Here is an 18905-nt window from a genome sequence, read left to right on the forward strand (position 1 = left end):
CATTTTATTTATGTTCCATGTGTAAAATTATTAGTGATTCAAAAGAAATAAATAAAAATTCTTTCTTAACAATGACAAATTTATATGCAAGTATTTTTTTATACTTTTTTCAAAACCACATCATAAAAACGAATAAATTAATGAATAAGATAATTGAAGACAATTCCAATAAAAAATATATTTTAAATATTTGTAAAATTGCATATGAATTGTTTGTTGAAAATAAAGTAATTTTTTCAGAAGAAGAGATTCAAACTTTTATCATTGATTTTGATAACAATGAAAGTAATGTTTTTGGATTTATAGAAAAGATTGAAACAAATCTGGAATGTTATTATCAATTTGCACACTTAACAATAATGGAGTTTTGTGCATCTGTATATGCATATAATTGTTTAAGTATTGAAGAGATTATAACCAATAAAAAGCTGGAGAGTTGTTTATCGATGATTTGTGGATTAACTAATAAAAGCCAAAATAGTTTAATAAAGTTTCTTGTTAACTTAAATCCTTCAAAAAATGGTTCTGAAGAACTTTTGTATTCTATTTTAGGTAAGTTCTATTATGCAATAAGATATGAAAAACATATAAATTTTTACCTTATTTTTTTAAAAAACAATATTTTTGTTAATGCAAATTAATTTGGGGGTAAGTAGAGTAATTCTGTCATTTCTAAATTTTTTCTTGTTTTAAAATGTTATCATGTATATAACTTATATTTATTTATTTTTACACTATTACAAAAACTTGATTAAAATCAATTAATTTGTTTTTAAAACAAATGAAAAACAAAAAATGGTTTTAAAATAAATATTGAATTATTTATCAAATTTTTAAGCTTTTTAACTTTATGACAAGTCTTTTTACCTAAACTAAAAATAAGCTAAAATTGTCATCAGTAATTATAGTTTACAATAATCAAAGATTACCAACAAAAAAATATATGTCTGATGATATATGAATGTTGGAAAAGTGTGTTACGAGTTCAGTATATTTTTTTTACGAGTTCAGTATATTTTTTCTGGGTGTCGAGAGGGGGACCCCGTCAAGTGGTTCGTTATGGTAATTAAATAATTCGTATAAATAAAAAAAATTTATTCGTATAAATAATTAGAGTCTAATTCAAAAGGCGGAGCGTTACACAACCACTCTTCTTCTTTTTCTTCTTCTTGTTCTTTTGCTTTTTCTTTTGCTTCTTTTATTTCTTTTATTTCTAGTTTTAAACATTGTTCAAAGTTTAAGCCTCGGAGAGGTCTTTTTAATTTTAAGTTTGGTTGTTTAAAATCAAACGGAGGACTGTCGAGTTCCATCTCCCAGTTGTTATTATTATTATTCATTTTTTATAACTAAAAAAGTTAAAATGTTAGTATAAAGTTATATAAAACATTGTTAAAAAATGAAGTAAAAAAGATGGAATAAAAAAGACAAAAATATGATAAAAAATATATTTCTAAAATAAAAAAATACAAAAAAAAGTTAAATTTCATTTGTGTAGCTGACAAGCTTGACAATTGCCACATTTCTTAATACAGAAATAGCGCTCGTTGAATAATTGTGAATGTTTTAGTGATTCTCTTTGCAATTTAAAAAAGTAGGGATACATGGCTAAAAAAAAGAAAAAAAGTAAGTTAAATAAAAAAAATTTTAATTTAAAAAAATAAAAGAAATGAATATACCTTTCATTTGTTGTCGTATTTTTTTTGGATTTTTTGTTTTTTTAGCGTAACCATAGTTTTTCATTTTTTTTATTATTCTAGCTATAAATATAAAATAACATCATTTTTATGTACAGTTTGATGAGAATTAATATAATAATATTGCTTTAAAGCCCAAGTAATATAATTTTTTAATAAAATATAAAACGGTTATATATATAAAAAAAGCTTGATCGAAAAAAATTCTAAATGTTTTCTGTATAAGAATCGAGGTCCAGTTTCAGTTGTCTTGTAAAAAGTTTGAGTCCAAATAATATATTTATCCGAATTGTAATATTCAATAGGAATGACTTTGGCAAGTTCTTTTAAAAATATGTCCATTTCAACTTGTATTCTTGCTAATCCCATTTGCTAATCCCATTCGTGATAATGCATGTTGTATTCTTCAAAACTTTTTCTTATTAGTTGCGTTTTTTATTAGTTTAGCTATAAATATAAAATAATATCGTTTACATGTATAAATGTTTGATTCATAATAAAATGATATTGAAGTATAGCCCAATCTATATAATTTTTTAATAAAATATAAAATTGATCATATTGAGTATTGTTTAAAAAATCGTAATGATAATGCGAGTTAAATATTTCAATTGAAAGATATAAAAAAGTATGTTGCGCGTAAAAAAAACTTAATTTAGATGAAAAATGAAATAAAAACCATCAATCAGTATATCTTGGAAAATAAAACGAGTTTTTATACATAATAAATTCTTCATCGTAATAACACATTGGTATTGCATTTTTAAGTTTTTCTTTAAATAATATAATTTCTTTTTTTATTCTGCAAAATCCCAATTGTCTTTTACATAAATCTTTCAAGGTAGGGATTTCGTCGAGTTTAAATGCTAATTTTGTTTTTGAACAAAACCATACCATTTTTTCATATTGAAGATCGTATTCTTTGAAACTTTTGCATCGATGATTCTTTTTTGTTTCCATTTTTTATTAGTTTAGCTATAAATATAAAACAAAATCTTTTATATGTATAAAATTATTAGTAGTAATAAAATACTATTGATCTTGTGCCCATTGTGCATATTTTATGATACAATTATAAAAAAAATCAAGTTCTTTATCATTAATACATCGATTATAATAGTGAAATCTAAACACATTGTACAAATAAAATACAGTTTTTTTTTGAATCCAAAAAAATCTAGTATGATCAGAAAAAAATTCAATAATATAAAAAAAATCATCATTTGTATAATATAAATTAGTAAAATATAAATATCCGAGTTCATCTTTTAACAATTCGAGTTTAACTTTCATTTTTCTGATGGCTAATTTTCTTTTCGCTAATTCTTTTAAAGATTTCATATTACGTCCAATGTTATTTTTTGATTCTTGCTTAAACCAACGGACAATGTGGTTAATCTCGTATGACTGAAAGTCTTTGATTCTTTTGTTATTGTTATTTTGCATTTTTTATTAGTTATCTAAAAAAATATTAAAAAAATTGTTTTACAATAGTATTATGAATAAAACAGTGTTCTGTAATATAAAAATATTGATATTTTGCCCAAATTACATATTCTAATATTATACAATATAATTCTTTCATTAAATGTGTTTCTAATTGTTTTTTTGGATCTGCTAAATACGAAATTTCTGTAAAAAGTAAATGAAAAAGTTTCTGTAGATAGCGTCTTTGAAGATGATAAAATAGTAAATGTTTATTTTTTTCTAAAAATTCTTCATAAAATATGTGTTTTTTATAAGTATAAAATAATAGTCTAATATATATTCCATTTGTCCATTTTGTGTTTCGCATTTTGGTTCTATCAAATATAGAGATGATTTGATTTTGTAATTGCTCAAATTCATCAATGATTCTTTGATGAGCCAAAGTTCTTTTACATAAATCTTTCAAGGTAAGTTGTGATTGAATTTCATTGGTAAATTTGTTCATGTTATCTAATGTTTCATCGTCATAATGAAATAGATAATAAGAAAAATGACGTTCGTATGGAGAAAACCAAATTAGTGTTTCTTGTTCAAAGTTTTCAATACGATAATAAATGTTTTCCAAATATTCAAAACGATTTTGATTTTCGTTGTCAATCTTTTCTTTCTCGTCAATCATTTTAATTCTTTTTGTTCGTTTCTGCTTTTTTACACGTTTATGTTGGAGGCGTAATGAAGCGAATTCGAAATCTAATAATCTCTTGATATTGCCCCAGTTGCTTCCCATTTTTTTAATTAGTAATCTAAAAAAAATTACAAATATAAAAAATACATAAAAAATGAAGTAAATGTTTTGGAAAAAAATTATAGTTTTACTATACAACTAAAAAACTATAACTTTTTCCCAAAAAAAGTTTTTAGTAGAAATTAGTTTCTTGAGCACATTCAGGTAAAGGATTGTAAAAATTGAAAAGTTTTTGTTGCTTGGCTTCAATGACTTCACTTGGAAATATTGCATTTCGTGGAGAATAAACAGGTGGTAAATGTTTAACTAGACTTTCTTCGTACGTTGGCAAACGTGGTATTTTATTTTTATATTTAGTGATAATATCCATTCGATGAATCGCTTTACATAATACAAATAAATATTCTAATTTGCTTTCTATCGATTCGTAAGTATGTCCTTGTTCGTCTTGTATAATATTATCTTTGAAGTACTCTATAATATTCAATCCGTTTTTTAAATTCCAAATGGTATTCTGAGCATGAATTTGATAGATTTTACGTAAGCAATGGTTAGTTCGAGACTGATTTGACTGAAAATGTCTATTGCATTCATTTTATTAGTTAATCTAAAAAAATATTTTCATGTATAAAAACGTCATTATAAAACAAATAATTACATAAAAAATCATTAGATAAAATTCAAAAATGACAAAAAGTTTTTACAAAAAAAATATATTATTGAATAGTAATTGTAAGATATAAGTTATTGTTTATAATAAATTGATTTAGTTCTTGGTGTGAAATGAAATTAGGAAATCCAACAGCTACATTAAATTCTTCGGTAGGTTTATCAAAAGAACTCGCGTTTAAACTTTGAATATAATTTTCTGGAGTGATAGTATGAGCGAAAAATTTTTCATTATTTCTCAGAGTAAAAATTATTTTTTTACTAAAGGGCCATTTCAAATTATCATCTAGTTCTCCTCGAATAAGTTGGAAGAAAATGGCTACATTCGTTTCATTGGTGCTGCGAGTATAAATTTTTATACGATAATAATATCCTTCGGGTGAGTAAACAGCTTCAGAATAATAAGCTTCGTCGGAAAGTAATCTTAGATTCATTTGATCAAGTTTGATGATGTGTTTGTCTTTAAGGAGGTGTTGCATAATTTGTGGTTGTTGAGTTGTTTTTTTTAAAGCTAAGAATTCTGTAGCGTTTTCTTCAACAACTTGGTTGAGTTTTATAATTTCTTTATTGAGATTTTGTATCTCCTCTTGATTTGCTAAAGCTGCTATGTTTTCATATACAACATTTTTCAATTCTGTTATTTCTTTGTTCATCTCTTCCAAGGTTTGTTGTAGTGTAGTATTTTCTTCTTTTAGTTTTTTAATTTCTTGTTTATCTTCTTTTTGTTTGAACATCGTTTCTTTACTATCTGCAATTAGTTTTATTATAATTTCGTTACAATTCTTTGCTCCAGCTAAGATATGGTTGACAGAAAGATTCAAATAATTTAAATTTTTCTTTTCATCTAGTACAATTTGATCAAAATATTTATTTTGTTGATCTTTATAATATTGAAAGCATATTACAGAGTGCTCATCATAATCTTCGTTGTTTACAGCAGTCTTGCAAAAAAAGCATGTTTTTTGAAATTCATATTCACATTCATGGTTTAATAAATCTGATACCTTTTTCTTACATGTAAAACATTCGTAAGATAATTGATTTGTAGAGCATTCCATTTGGTGTTTCATGAGTTGATCTACAGTAAATTCCATATCACAAAAACAGCATGGATAGATGTTGTCTGCCATTTTTTATTAGTTGCTAAAAAACATTTATTTATATAAAAAAATTGTTAATAAAAATACACTCGTTCTTTTTTTAACAAAAACCATTTAACAAATATAAAAAATTTATAATGACAACAAGAAGATTAAGTATAAGAAAAAAAAAGTCTATTTCAATGTTCAATTCGTTTATATTTTCGTTGAATGTATCATGAAATGTAATATTTTCTACTTCTTCAAACACGTCCCCAAAACCAGGAAACAAATCATCGTAATTTTCATTATTATTATTTGCCATTATTATGTTTGCTAAAAAAAAATATATATTTAATTAATAAAAAAATTTATAAATACAGTTCAGGTAATTCGTCCATTTTTTTAATAACTTCATTGATATATTGATCAATGTCCATTTCATTAAACAAGTCGTCTATGACGTTTTGTATTTCTTCCAATTCTTTTTCCATTTGTTCTTCCATCATTTGATTTTTTAATTCTTTAATATATTCATTTTCATCTGTTTCATTATTTTCAACTGTTTCATCTGTTGCAAGTAAATCTTCCAAGTATTTTTCGTAATCTTCTTCTGACATTTCTTCATAATCCATTATTTCTTTGATAAAGTTTTCATCTTTTCCAGTTAAACATAAATCATGATAGCAAAATTCTTCATGACATTTGCATGTTTTGATATAATTTTTCATTTTTATATATTAGTTAGCTAAAAAAATAAAAAAAAATTTACAAAAAAATATTATTGTGATATAAAAATTTTTATCATTTCCATACACTCTTTTATGTTGATAAAAAGTTCTTTATTTATTTCGTTTTGAGTGCCCAAGTCCAATGTCCAAGACCAAAACGCATTATATAAAGTTTTTATTGCGTCCATTTCTGATTTTTTTTGAAATAATAATGTTAATACACGAAACATTCTGTCTTCTGCTGTTTGGTAATCGTGACGAATTACTTCGATGTCTAGTTTTTTATATTCTAGATTTTCGGCCATTGTTTCCCATCGACTTTTTAAATTTTTGGCAATGTTGATTTTGATTCGTGATATATTTGTTTGTGATATATTCATTTTTTATTATTTTGCTAAAAAAATACAAAAAATATTTATTAATTTAATATAATTAATTTACATTGTGATAATTTATATAAAAGTTCTTTATCTTCGGTTTCCCACTTTGCTAAAATCGAATATAAATGTTTTGTTGCTCTTTTTTTATCTTTGTGTTGCGTTAAATAAAGAATTAAAATTTTTTTAATTTTGTCAAAGTTTTTTATATAATCCACGTCAATTTTTTTAATAATGCGTCTTTTAAATTGTAGATCAATCGCTAATTGTTTCCAATGGTGATTTAATTGTTTTGAAATCGTATTTATTATTTGCTTGTACATTTTTTTCTATTGTATTAAAAAAGATGTAAAATTCTATTGTATTAAAAAAAGATAATAAAAAACTCAAATAAACAAAAAAATATAAACAAAAAAAACTAAACATATACAGATAGAAAAAAAAGACTATAAAAAAATGTATTTTCTATAAAAAATAATACAAAAAAATTTATAATATTTTATTTTCGATGAAATTTTCTGGATCCGGACTTTCTAAAAAAGTGAAGGAGATTTTTAAAAAAAATATTTATATAATTTTTTATTAATAAAAAGCACTTAAGTTAAACTTACGTGGTGAGTAGTCCCAGTGAGAGGGACCGACTTCTCTATTACTAGTGATTTCGTGTCTTTCTTTTACTCTTTCTAAGAAGCGATCAAGCCTTTCCATGTCATTATCTATAAGAAAAAAAGTTTTTTATAAAAAAAGAATTAATTATTTTTATATATAAATTAATAAAAAAAATTACCTAATATAGCTGAATAAGGTTTGACATGATAAAAAGGAATTTTTTTATTATTTTGAATGATGTAATAATTTCTAAAGAAACCATCATGATAAACTTCGTATCGTATTTTATTGATTGTTATGAATTTCATTTTAGTTTGCTAAAAAAATAATAGTTATTTTATATAAAAAAAAATATATTGTTTTTTGTAATAAATAAAATATACATATATATATATAAATAAAAAATATCATTTTTATAAAATGCCTAAAATAAGGTATACTCCTAGAACATTAAAGACTGTAAACATTGCACGTACAAAAACAACTGTTCCTAGAACAAAAAAAGCAGTTCAAACACAAACGAGTACAAAACAGAGTTCAACATCGACACAGACTGAAAGTCAGTATTTACCGAGTAATTGTAAAAGAATATTATCATGTTTGCGAAGAACAAATAATAGATATAAAGATAATAAAACAAACCGTAAACTTGGAAGAGTTGGTAAAAAAATAAAACGTTGGGTTCATACTGCTGAATCATATGTCGATATTAAACATCAATTAAAAGAAGCAAACATAAGACGAAAAAATAAAAATAAATAATATATTTATAATTTTTTACTTAAATACAATAATTTTTTAAGAAGATATTCTTGTTTTTTTTTCGCGTCATATCGTTTGCGATTTTTATTTTTTTTTTTTCTCAAAAATATATATAAAAACATTATAGAAAAAAATATTAAAAAAAGTTTAAAAAAATAATGTAAAAAGAAAATAAAAAAAAAACAAACTTTTATTTTGATGTTCGATTGAATTTCTTGTGTTATATTTATGTTGACATTTATTTCTACGCTTGGTTTCGCTATTTCCTTTTTATTAAAAAAAAATTAAAAAATTAAAAAAAAATAACACGTATTTTTTATAAAAAAATATTGTTTTTAAAAAAAAACTTACTTTTTCTTGTGGATTACATCTTATTTCAAAATGTACTTCTCCATCTTTTTCTTCGTATAAATCTTTAGCACAATCTTCATAATCATCAATTTCGATAACTTCTGGTTTTTTATTTTCCAGAATATCGTGATCAAAAAATTCTAACTCTTGTTCATCTTCTATTTCAATAATATCAGGTGATTCATTTTCCGATTCCGAAAGTTCTATTTCTTCTTCTGAAAAATTGATTTTTTTTTGAACGATTTCGTTGTCTTTAATATATCTTGACATTTTAGCCGTTTGTTTTTTAATGCGTGTTTTAGCCATTTGGTTTTGTCAGTAAAAAAACGCGCTTTTTATGTATAAAATTTAATCTCTACAGATTAGTTTGTACAAAAGAGTAAGTGATGCAACTTTAATCAATGAAAAGAAAATGCTGTGTCATGTTTGTTAAATTTAGAAAGTTTTAATAACGCTTTTATGAACAAGATTAAAACAGATTAAAAAACGAAGTAAACAACTTTTTAAAAACTCTACGAAGAAAAAACTCTGCGATAAGTGTTAAAACAACATGTTAAATAAATTCAAAACTTTATGAACTAACACGTCGACGTAGCATAGTGCATTCGCTCGCCGCACTATGTTTCAATCGTCATGTCATTAGACCGTTGTGGGTTCGACTCTCGTTGAAGGTAGTAGAAAGTTTAGAAAGTTCTATGTAAATACAGGGGGTGCTCACTCACTGATGTAATGTCTAGAAAGTTTAGAAAGTTCTATGTAAATACAGGGGGTGCTCGTACCACTCACTGATGTAATGTCTAGAAAGTATAGAAAGTTCAATGTAAACAGGGGGCGCTAACACCGCTCACTGATGTAATGTTCAATGTAAACAGGGGGCGCTAACACCGCTCACTGATGTAATGTTCAATGTGAACAGGGGGCGCTAACACCGCTCACTGATGTAATGTGGAGTGTGTGAGAACGAGTGAGTGTACGAGTGTGTGAGTAAGCAGGTTAAGGAAATCAGGCAGGATTAAGTAAGTTAAGTAAGAACTAAGTAAGGACTAAGTAAGAAAGTAAGTTAAAAAACGGCCGTAAAAAATAAACACTATAAGAAAAATATAAGTAAGTAGGCCTACTAAGATAAAATAAAGACAGAATAAGTAAGGCAGTGTCAGGGTGACACAAAGTTTTTTATGTTGTAAGAAAACATATAAAAAAACGAAGTCAAAAAAAAGTTGAAAAAAATACAAGTCTAAAAAAAAGTTGAAAAAATACAAGTCCAAAAAAAAATGGCCGCAGATGATGTTGATTTTTCACGGATGATTGTAAGACGAAATTTATTTTCAAAACCCTCACTTCATAAAAGTAATTTAAGACCGAAATATTCGACTAAATTACCAAAATTTACAGTAGACGGGAAATATCCTTTTCATAGAGATGCTTTTTTTGAATTTTTTGATAGGACTTCTTTTGATGAAAATGAGTTAACAGATCCTAATAATACAGAAATAAGAACTCTAAGACGTAGAAGAAAGAAAAAAAATTTAAAAAAAATAAAGCGTCAAATTTGTAGAAAAGCACTGATGTGTTATCGAAAAACAAAAAGCAAGTATATAAATAATATACAAAATCGAGAAATGAAACGAGTAGGAAAACCGATATATCGTTTTGTTATAACAAAAGTTGATCAAAATAAACAAAGAAACGAAATATTTAAAAAAAAATGAGACATAAAAAACCTAGGAGACATAGAACGGCTCAAAGATATATTTTTATTCACCGAAAACATTTACTCCATCCTAGACCTTATCATTCTTTAGTTGGTAGAGGGCGAAAACGTATATTGAGAAAACGTGGTAAAGGTCTCTTTGGTAATTTATTAGGAGGTATACCCATACTTGGTGATGTTTTTAAAACTGTATTTTGATCGGATTAAAAAACAACTATAAAAAAGCAAAAACTTTGTAAACGTTTATTTCAAAAATGAATTTACTGCAAGCGTGCAAACATGTACATAGAAGAACGCACAATAAAAAGTATTGTAAAAGATGTTTTATGATAACGTTTCATAAACACGTAAAAGAAAATTTGAAAGATTATCTTCTATTATTAACAGAAGTAAAAAAAACAAAGAGAAACGTAGTTCAAAATTTAAGAACAGATACAAGTGATTATGGCGATTACATTTTAACTTTACAATATAAAGATGGAACGGCTGAAATTATTAGCGGTGAAAAGAAAAAAGGACATACAAAAATATCTACTTTTTTAGGTGGATTAGTTTTAGATTATGATGTTTTAAATAATTTATATACAATTTCACATGTAAAAAACGGTGTATTTTATGTTGGTAAAGAAATACCAAAAATATATTGTTAAAAATTTAATTTAACAGTGTTTTTTCTGTTGTTTTTTTTAAAAAACTATAAATTTAGTTTTTTTCATTTTTTTTATTTAGTATTTTTTATTCTAAAAAAAATGGAGTTTAAAACTTGTTTACAAGAATTTTATACATCATTTGTTAATCTAGAAACTTCTAGTTTAACAGGGAATGATAGTTTAAAACAAGTTAATGGAAATTTTAAATTATTTTTTTGTTTGGATGGTAGTAAACAAATCAAAATAACTCGAGTGGAAAATAAAGCCCATTTTGATTTTATTTATGACGAAAAGAAACACGAATTTGAAATGATTTATGAAGACTTTATTGAAGTTATCAAAGAATCATTTGATATTTGGCTACTCGAAGAAGAGGTCATAAAAAATCCGTGAAGAATTGATAGAAGAAGCTCGCGATTAAAAAATGGATTTTGAAACTTATGTGACAGATTTTTATACTTATCCACAATTAACAAAATTTTATGGTGTAGTATTTAATGCTTGTAAAACAAAGGAGGATTTTTCATTATTATGTGCCTCAAAACATGGTTATTTTATCAAAGTAACACGATTAAATAACAAACTCAATATAGTTTTTATATATGAAGACGGTGAAGAACATTGTTTTGAAATAACCGAAAAAAAGTTTCTAAAATTTGTTATTAAATCTTGGGGAGGATGGCTTATCGACGAAGAAGGACAAGACGTTATAGACGTAAGATACGACGAAAGGTTCGACGAGGAAGAGGATTAGCTGATTTTATTACTCCTAAAAATGTGACCAACGCATTACAAGTGGGTTCATTGTTATACAGTATAAGAAAAGCGTGGAAAGGTAAAAAAACAAAAACTAACGATCCAAATCCTGTTGTTATAAAACCCGTTAACCCTTATATGGCGTCAGACAAAGTGTTTGAAGTATATTAAAAAAAGATACTTTTTTGTATAAAAATATTGTTTAAAATCTTCTAAAGAATAAATATGTACAAATAATAAATTGTGTTGCTTTTCTTCGATTTTTTTCTTTTTAAAACGTTTTATGATCAATGTTTTTTTTCCTTTGCAAGTTAAACAAGTCGTTTGATGTAAGACGCTTTTCACACCTTTTTTTGTCATTTTGTTGAAAATCCAAACTTCTTTATTTACAACTTGTAAAGTGCAGTCTTTTAACATCGCTGTGTTTTTTTTATCTCTGAAAATCATGAAATATAATTCTCCGTATCCATTGCAAGTTGCACACTTTTCTTCTATGATTTCTTCAAGTAGTGTGTGTGTTGATCTCTTCATGATTTTGTTTATATTAAATTCAGAGCTAGCTGCCTTTTTATTTCATTCTTAGTCATGATGTCATCGATAGGATTATCTAAAAATAGATTAGCAGTCTTTAATCGAGAATAATTGTTTGCATAAATTTTATCGCTTTCATCTTGTATCATATAATAAATATTTTCCTCGTTCATTACAGATGGAACAGCTTTAATATCTAATATGGATAATTTATCCCATGTAGCTTCGTAATTTGTTCTCAAGAATCCAGAGTCTTTTAAAAATCTTTTAATAGCATTTTGAGCTAATAATTGTCTTTCATAAATATCATGATTCAAAGGAATTTGTTTTGTTTTCAAAGACAATAGTTCACGTTCCAGATTTTCCTGTTTTCTCATATTTAAATGCAATTGCATGTCTTTTTCAAACAGTTGTTTAGCAGTAACATCAAGATATTGAAAGAGCTCTTTTTTGATAAATTGAAAAAATGGATGAAGATTTAGTTGAATTAGTTGGGATGCATGAAGAGTTGTTACTTCGCAAAAATAATAATTTAACAGTCTGCACAGTAAAGGTAAATAAATTTGATCAGTTAATAAAACATTTTCGTTGCGAAATACTAAAGCTACAAAATAAGCAGCAAACGCACCACACAAACTGCTATCATTCCATTGAAAAGGAAATTTGTTGTATGAAAAAAACACGTTTTGATTGTTAGTCATTTCGCTATATTTTAAAATAATTTTTGTAAACCAATAAAATTCATGATTATCTGCTGTCCATTCTGTAGGAAAATGATTTGTTTGTCGTATATAAGAATTGATATCCATTTCGTTATAGTTAATATTAATAGTGTTGATTTGTATATTGCTGCTTATTTCTTCTACTGCTTCAAACAAATGTGTATTAAATCTTAAATATATTGGAATTTGTTGCAATACGCTTTCTTCTCCTAAACTATCAAAACAAAAAAAATGAGCTTTGTCTATTTTCATCAATACTCTCCAATGTTGACCTGCTTCTTTTGTGGTTTCATTGTTGTAAATAATAAAAGAACCATTTTTTTTCATATTATTAATAATATGAATATGAGTGCGAGTTTGACTCAATTGATCAAAAGCATAAATTCCTATAAAATAATCTTTAAATTCAGAATTTTTAAAAAAACGAAATAAAGAATCGTCAGTAGCCATTTTTGTTTATTCTTCTTTTTCTAAACTAAAAAAACTCGTAATAAATATGGTTACATTAGCGTGTAATATATTAACAAATAAAGTTTTTTTATCGCCGGTTCCTTCTTTTATAATTCCTTCAATGTTTCTTTTAACAGATTTTTTTTTTTAACGCTCCATCTAGTTTAACTATCAAAGAAGAGACAGTGGGTAATATTTTTGTAGTAAACGTATCTACAAAACCATCTGTTTGATCGCCATCTGTTTGATCTAAAGTAGGTTTAATATCTCTTTCAACCAATAAAATAGTGAGTTTAGATTTATAGTATTCAGTTATTTTGTTATCACCAAGAGGTTGTTCTTTTAAATTATCAAAGCGTTCGAGATGTTTTGAACAAAGTTGTGGATTTTCGAGCAAATGTTTAAATTCACTATTTTTAAAACATTTTTCAATACTGTAGGAATTTAATGTTATTCTTTTAGAATCGAGTACATTTTGTAGAAAATCAAATGATTTTTTATCTGTATAATGTTCTTCTTCTTCTTGAATATCAGACGAGGGTGAAGAGTTTCCAGATTTATTTTCACAATATTCATATTTTTTAGATACTTCGTCAAGTGCGCACACTGCGCAATTGTTGTGAATTTTTTTAATAATGCTATCAACGCGATTCATTTTAAAAATAAAAGAATATGTAAAAAATTTTAAAAAACTGATTTTTTTATACTTTTTTATTTAGTTTATTAAAAGAATACGCTTCTTTTATTAATAAAAAACTCTATTTTTTTAGTTGTGGTTGTTGGATTTTGAATTTATAGCAAACAAGGAAGATCATATTTAGGGAAAAAATTGCATAAGAGAATTGTGTTTGCGTTCAATTGTCGATAAACAATTTTTCCATACACAAGTGTTTCCTTGTGTGCATTTTGACACATTAGGAGAAAAAGAGAAAAAAATATTTTTATATTGTTTAAATAACATTCATGGATTAGAGTATTACCCCACTTTTAAATATACAGTCGAAATAATTTTTGTAGATTCGTTGTCGATTATTTAAAAGCTATATTTTCGAAATACGAATACAATCTTGTTTTTTATAAAGGTGGTCATATGGAAAATGATGTATTGCGCTCGATGAAAGAGCAAAAAATATATATGTTTGATTTAAATAGGTTGTTATTTCCTAAAATTTGCCTTTTACCATTATATGCTAACAATGAAGATATTTGTATGGAACATTTTTTAAATCAACAAAATAAAGAACTCACGTTGCAACATTGCCCTAAATATGAAACATTTATGTTTAGTTTATATTTGGAAGATTTTGTGAACGGATTTATAAAAGATGGTGAAGTACAACAATATACAAAATTTAGTGTTGTCGAATACACCAGTTTTATTAAATTTATAAAAGACAATATTAAATGTATTTACATATTCAAAAAAGACAAATGTGAATGTTTTGACAATATATTTAAAGTAAATAAACTTGTATACCAACTTTTTGAAATGGAAAAAAAAAATAAAAAATAAAAAAGTGCCTTGTTTATAATCCTTCCTTCGCAGTCACATAATATTTAGTGTAGTGAATGTTTGTATGAATAGGTTGTTTTGATACTATTTTGTTGTTCTCGTAATTATAAACTTCGTCTTCTTTTCTGTATAAAATCTTTGAAATGTTAAAATTTCTTTTAAAGAAAAAAAACCATTGAGCTGTAGGAAACATTTCTATCAAACTTTTATCGTGAAAATTACAGCGATCAAAAGCTTTATAAATATAAACTTTATCATCTTCTATACGGACTTTTTCGAATATAAAATATTTATAAATAGGAACAGGTGTATAAACGGTGTAATAACCATTATGAAAAACTTTATCGTTGTATGAAAAATAAAGTGGTTTTTCTATGCAAGCAGGATACTCGTTTTGTAATATTTTACAATTTTTCTTCAATTCGTCATATTCCCATTTGTTAGATACATACGGAAATAAAAAATAATATTTTAAGGTTTGTTTAAGTTTACTTTTCCACGAAGTGCATTTCTTTTCTGTATTTTTTGTTTTGCAATAAAGTTTATACACTTTAATAAATTCATCCAATTTTTTTCTTTGTTCTTCGTGTTGCTTTTCTACTGTTGTTTTTGTTATATTTAAAAAATCATCGTTAATCAGACGACATACTTCAAACATGGTAGCTCTCCATGATAGTGATTGTTCTTCAAAAGTCATATTGCAACGAGAAGCTTTTTCAAATAAATGTAGAGAACTTTCATAGTCTTTTGCTATGAAAATATAGTATAAATCAACCCATTTTTCTTCTTCCAAATTTAATTCCAAATTAAATTTTTTTAAATATGTTAATATAATATCCTGCCATTCTTCATACGTGTTATTTAAATGATGAAATTCAAATAATATAGGATGTAATTCATTATCTGGATAAAAAAGTAAAACAGCTTCGATTAGATTTTCGTCTAGTTGTTTGCTAGTCATTTTCTCTTTCAAAAATGAACTAGAATATTATTTTTTCAACCTTTTATATAGGAAAAAGAGTAAGAAAAACAAGTTTTTTAATAATAAAACAGGTTTTTTTAATTCAAATAAAAAATTACAAAAAAATAATTATTCTTCATCTTCTTCTGGTACTTCAGTTTCGACTTTTACTTTTTTTGCAGGCGTTTCGTTTGTTTCTTTTTCAGCCAACTCAGCGCAAACTTTTTTCAAATTTTGATTTAAATTTCTAGGAACACCATTTTTATTTATTGTGTTGTGATAAGAAGGTTCTATAGCCATTAATCTTTCATACTCTGTAATATAAATTTCATCGTCTTCTTTTGCTATTCGTATCTGATAATTGTTAAACTCGACTGTTTTTAATATGTGAGTTTTAGGGTAAGCCACATGCATATAAGCTCTGTTTTGAGCAGCTTGCATATTATCCATTAAACTTTCCAATACTTTTTTGGTCATTTTGTTGTGAGTAAATTTAAAAACTACATTATTAGTAACTTCGCCTTTGGGCATTTTAAAATTGTTGTCGTCTTTTGTTAATTTCAATTCGCATCTGAATAAATAATTTGATTTGTTGAGATCACACATCTCTCTGTATTTCCATGGTAATAAAATTTCACAGCCTTCATTTTTTGGTTTGTAAATCAATTCTTTTTTATTATAGTTAAATTGAGCCAGTGGTTTAAGAGGAACAGTGGAATATTGTTTATCTTTTATATTTTTTTCTTCTTTAAAATCAATAAGCCACAAAGTAGCTGCAGCTAATTCTGCAAATTTAACATAGGCGTTATCGTTGCAATAAACAACTTCAAACTCTGACATTTTTTGTTTAGTTGTGTTTTGAATAAATTTTTAAATTAAAATGAGCTCCTTTTATACTGTTTGAGTTGAAAAGAGAGATTAAAAAAAAACAAGAACTAAACAAGTTTTTTAAAGAATGTAAAAAATGTCATAAAAGTTTAAAGTTTAAAGTGTGGTGTGATAAAAACTTTGAACTCTGTACTTTGAACTTTGTTACTTTAATTCTATTTTAATGAAATAGATTAAGTTGTCATGACTTCATTTTTATATAAAAAGAGGAAAAAATGTCTTGTTCAAACATCTTCTGTCGAAGTAAGCACTAGTGTAAAAAAAGATGGATAAATGCAATCAATGGTCTTCTGATGAAGTAAAGAGATTCAAATAAACGATACTCTAGAATGGTCTTTTTATGAAACAAAAAATAGTGCTTGTTTTGATCTGAGAAGTAAACTTGAATATACACTTCAACCCAATCAACGTGTTTTAGTACGTACTGGAGTATATATCGATACAATAGATTCAGATTTAGTAGGTTGCATATTTTCAAAATCAGGTATAGCTTTTAAATATGGTGTTGTCGTGTTGAACGCTCCAGGAATAATAGACCCTGATTATAGAGGTGAAATTAAAGTGATACTAATTAATCATTCAAAAGAAGAATATATTATTAAATCTGGAGATGCTGTTGCTCAAATGGGGTTTGTAAAAATGTATAAAGCTGTAAAAAAAGTAATAGAATTTGATGGTTGTGCTTGTCGTCAATTAACAATGTCAATGATTAAAAACGTTGAAAGAAAAGGCGGTTTTGGTTCTACTGGAAAATAATTTTTTGTATAATTTTTTTATAAAAAATGATTAAATTTGATTCTTCATTTTCTACATGAGATGTAGAATATGTGGAACAAATTTAAACATATATTGTAAATATTTTTTTGTAATTTTTTTTAGATTAGTAAAAAAATTATGGCAGATAGAATTGAATTTGATGGTGTTTACGTAAAAGAAAATACACAAAAAGAAAATGTAGTACCTGCTTTTACCATTTTTACTAACAATCCAAATTTTTTAATGAATGAATTTTGTAATAAAATAAATGATTTAGAAATTCGTTTGTCCATATTAGAAGAAATGCACAACAATGATGGTTACGGTAACAAGATATGGATTTTTGAAAATTTTAAACAATATAAAAACAAAAGCAAAGATTATCATAGTGTACCATTTTATTTTAAAAATTACCAATTTTTAATGAAATTATCTCTTAATATAAAATGTGATCATCATAATAAAGAAGAAATAGGTTTGTATATCATATTGAGATCTACACCTTATGACGCTATTTTAAAATGGCCTTTTTTAAATCACAAAGTCACATTGAAATTATGTGGTCCAAACGGTAAACAAATTAAAAAATTTTTTCTTACAGAAAACAATGTAGCTTTTCAAAGACCTCCAAAAGATGGACAAAATTGCGGTTATGGTTTTTGTGACTTTGTAAAAAAATCAGATATTGATGAATATTTAGTAGAAAATAATTTATATATCATGTGTAAAATTAGATAATTTTTTTATTATTGCGTATCAAGTGTATAATTAAATATTTTTTTTATTATAATAATTTGTATATCAAGTGTAATAATTTGAAAAATTTTTTTAGACAACTAATTAAAATGATTCAAAATTCTTGGGGTATAATTGAAAATGAAATCAAAGAAGAAAATGAACTTAAGCAAGCTTGGAAAGTATTTTTAAACTTGATCATAAACAACATTTTCGTTTAGAAAATATACATGCATATCAACGAAGTCAAGAAATTATTTCATTTAATGATGCACTTGATAATTTCGATAATATGTCAATGATTTTTAAACAAACTATTGGAAATATTTCGTTAAATGATCTAAACGCATATTTGATTATTTTTGTTTGTTTTCGAAAGCAATGTGAACGTTTAAGGAATTATATAAAAAAATTTTCTTACGTTAATAAAATAAATATGAATGAGTATGTAAATAATGTGAAATTTTTTGAAAAACATTTTTTAGAATTGTTAAGTTTTGCTAATAAGTATATTGCAGAAAATCATTTAGAATATGATTTTATTAATTTATCTATTCGTTTGTAATTTACTTTTTTTAAACGAGTATTAAATTTCATGATTTGTTTATTTGATTAATGTAAAAAAATTTTTTTCTAGTCAACTAATTAAAAAAACATGGAAACTGTTGTTAAAAAAAATAGTTGGAACAAATATGAAATCGAACGCATTAACAAATATGGAGCAATACATCATTCTGAAAAAGAATTATGGAATGCTTTGGAAAAATTATCTAAAGAATTTTATTTT

The 18905-nt window shown here is 25.2% G+C and overlaps 2 protein-coding genes across 2 annotated transcripts; one reads left to right on the forward strand and one right to left on the reverse strand.

The window, feature by feature from the left end:
• Positions 1-4583: 4583 nt before the first annotated feature.
• On the reverse strand, positions 4584-5666 carry LOC136075851 (TNF receptor-associated factor 5-like). The gene has a single exon (XM_065789288.1). It carries the CDS (start codon positions 5664-5666, stop codon positions 4584-4586), a length of 1083 nt encoding a protein of 360 aa, XP_065645360.1.
• Positions 5667-16842: 11176 nt separating this feature from the next.
• On the forward strand, positions 16843-17383 carry LOC136075852 (deoxyuridine 5'-triphosphate nucleotidohydrolase-like). The gene is made up of 2 exons (XM_065789289.1): positions 16843-16870; positions 16956-17383. Exons 1-2 carry the CDS (start codon positions 16843-16845, stop codon positions 17381-17383), a joined length of 456 nt encoding a protein of 151 aa, XP_065645361.1.
• The last annotated feature ends 1522 nt before the right edge of the window (positions 17384-18905 follow it).

Source organism: Hydra vulgaris, chromosome 02, assembly GCF_038396675.1.
Source record: "Hydra vulgaris chromosome 02, alternate assembly HydraT2T_AEP".
NCBI lineage: Eukaryota > Metazoa > Cnidaria > Hydrozoa > Anthoathecata > Hydridae > Hydra > Hydra vulgaris.

What these genes read in the sequence shown, in the direction of transcription:
- LOC136075851 (XM_065789288.1), bottom strand. Translation starts at nt 5,666, where the DNA reads ATGGCAGACAACATCTATCCATGCTGTTTTTGTGATATGGAATTTACT.
- LOC136075852 (XM_065789289.1), top strand. Translation starts at nt 16,843, where the DNA reads ATGTCTTGTTCAAACATCTTCTGTCGAA. An exon ending in TTCAAACATCTTCTGTCGAA is followed by an intron (nt 16,871 to 16,955) that starts GTAAGCACTAGT and finishes ACGATACTCTAG; the next exon opens with AATGGTCTTTTTATGAAACA.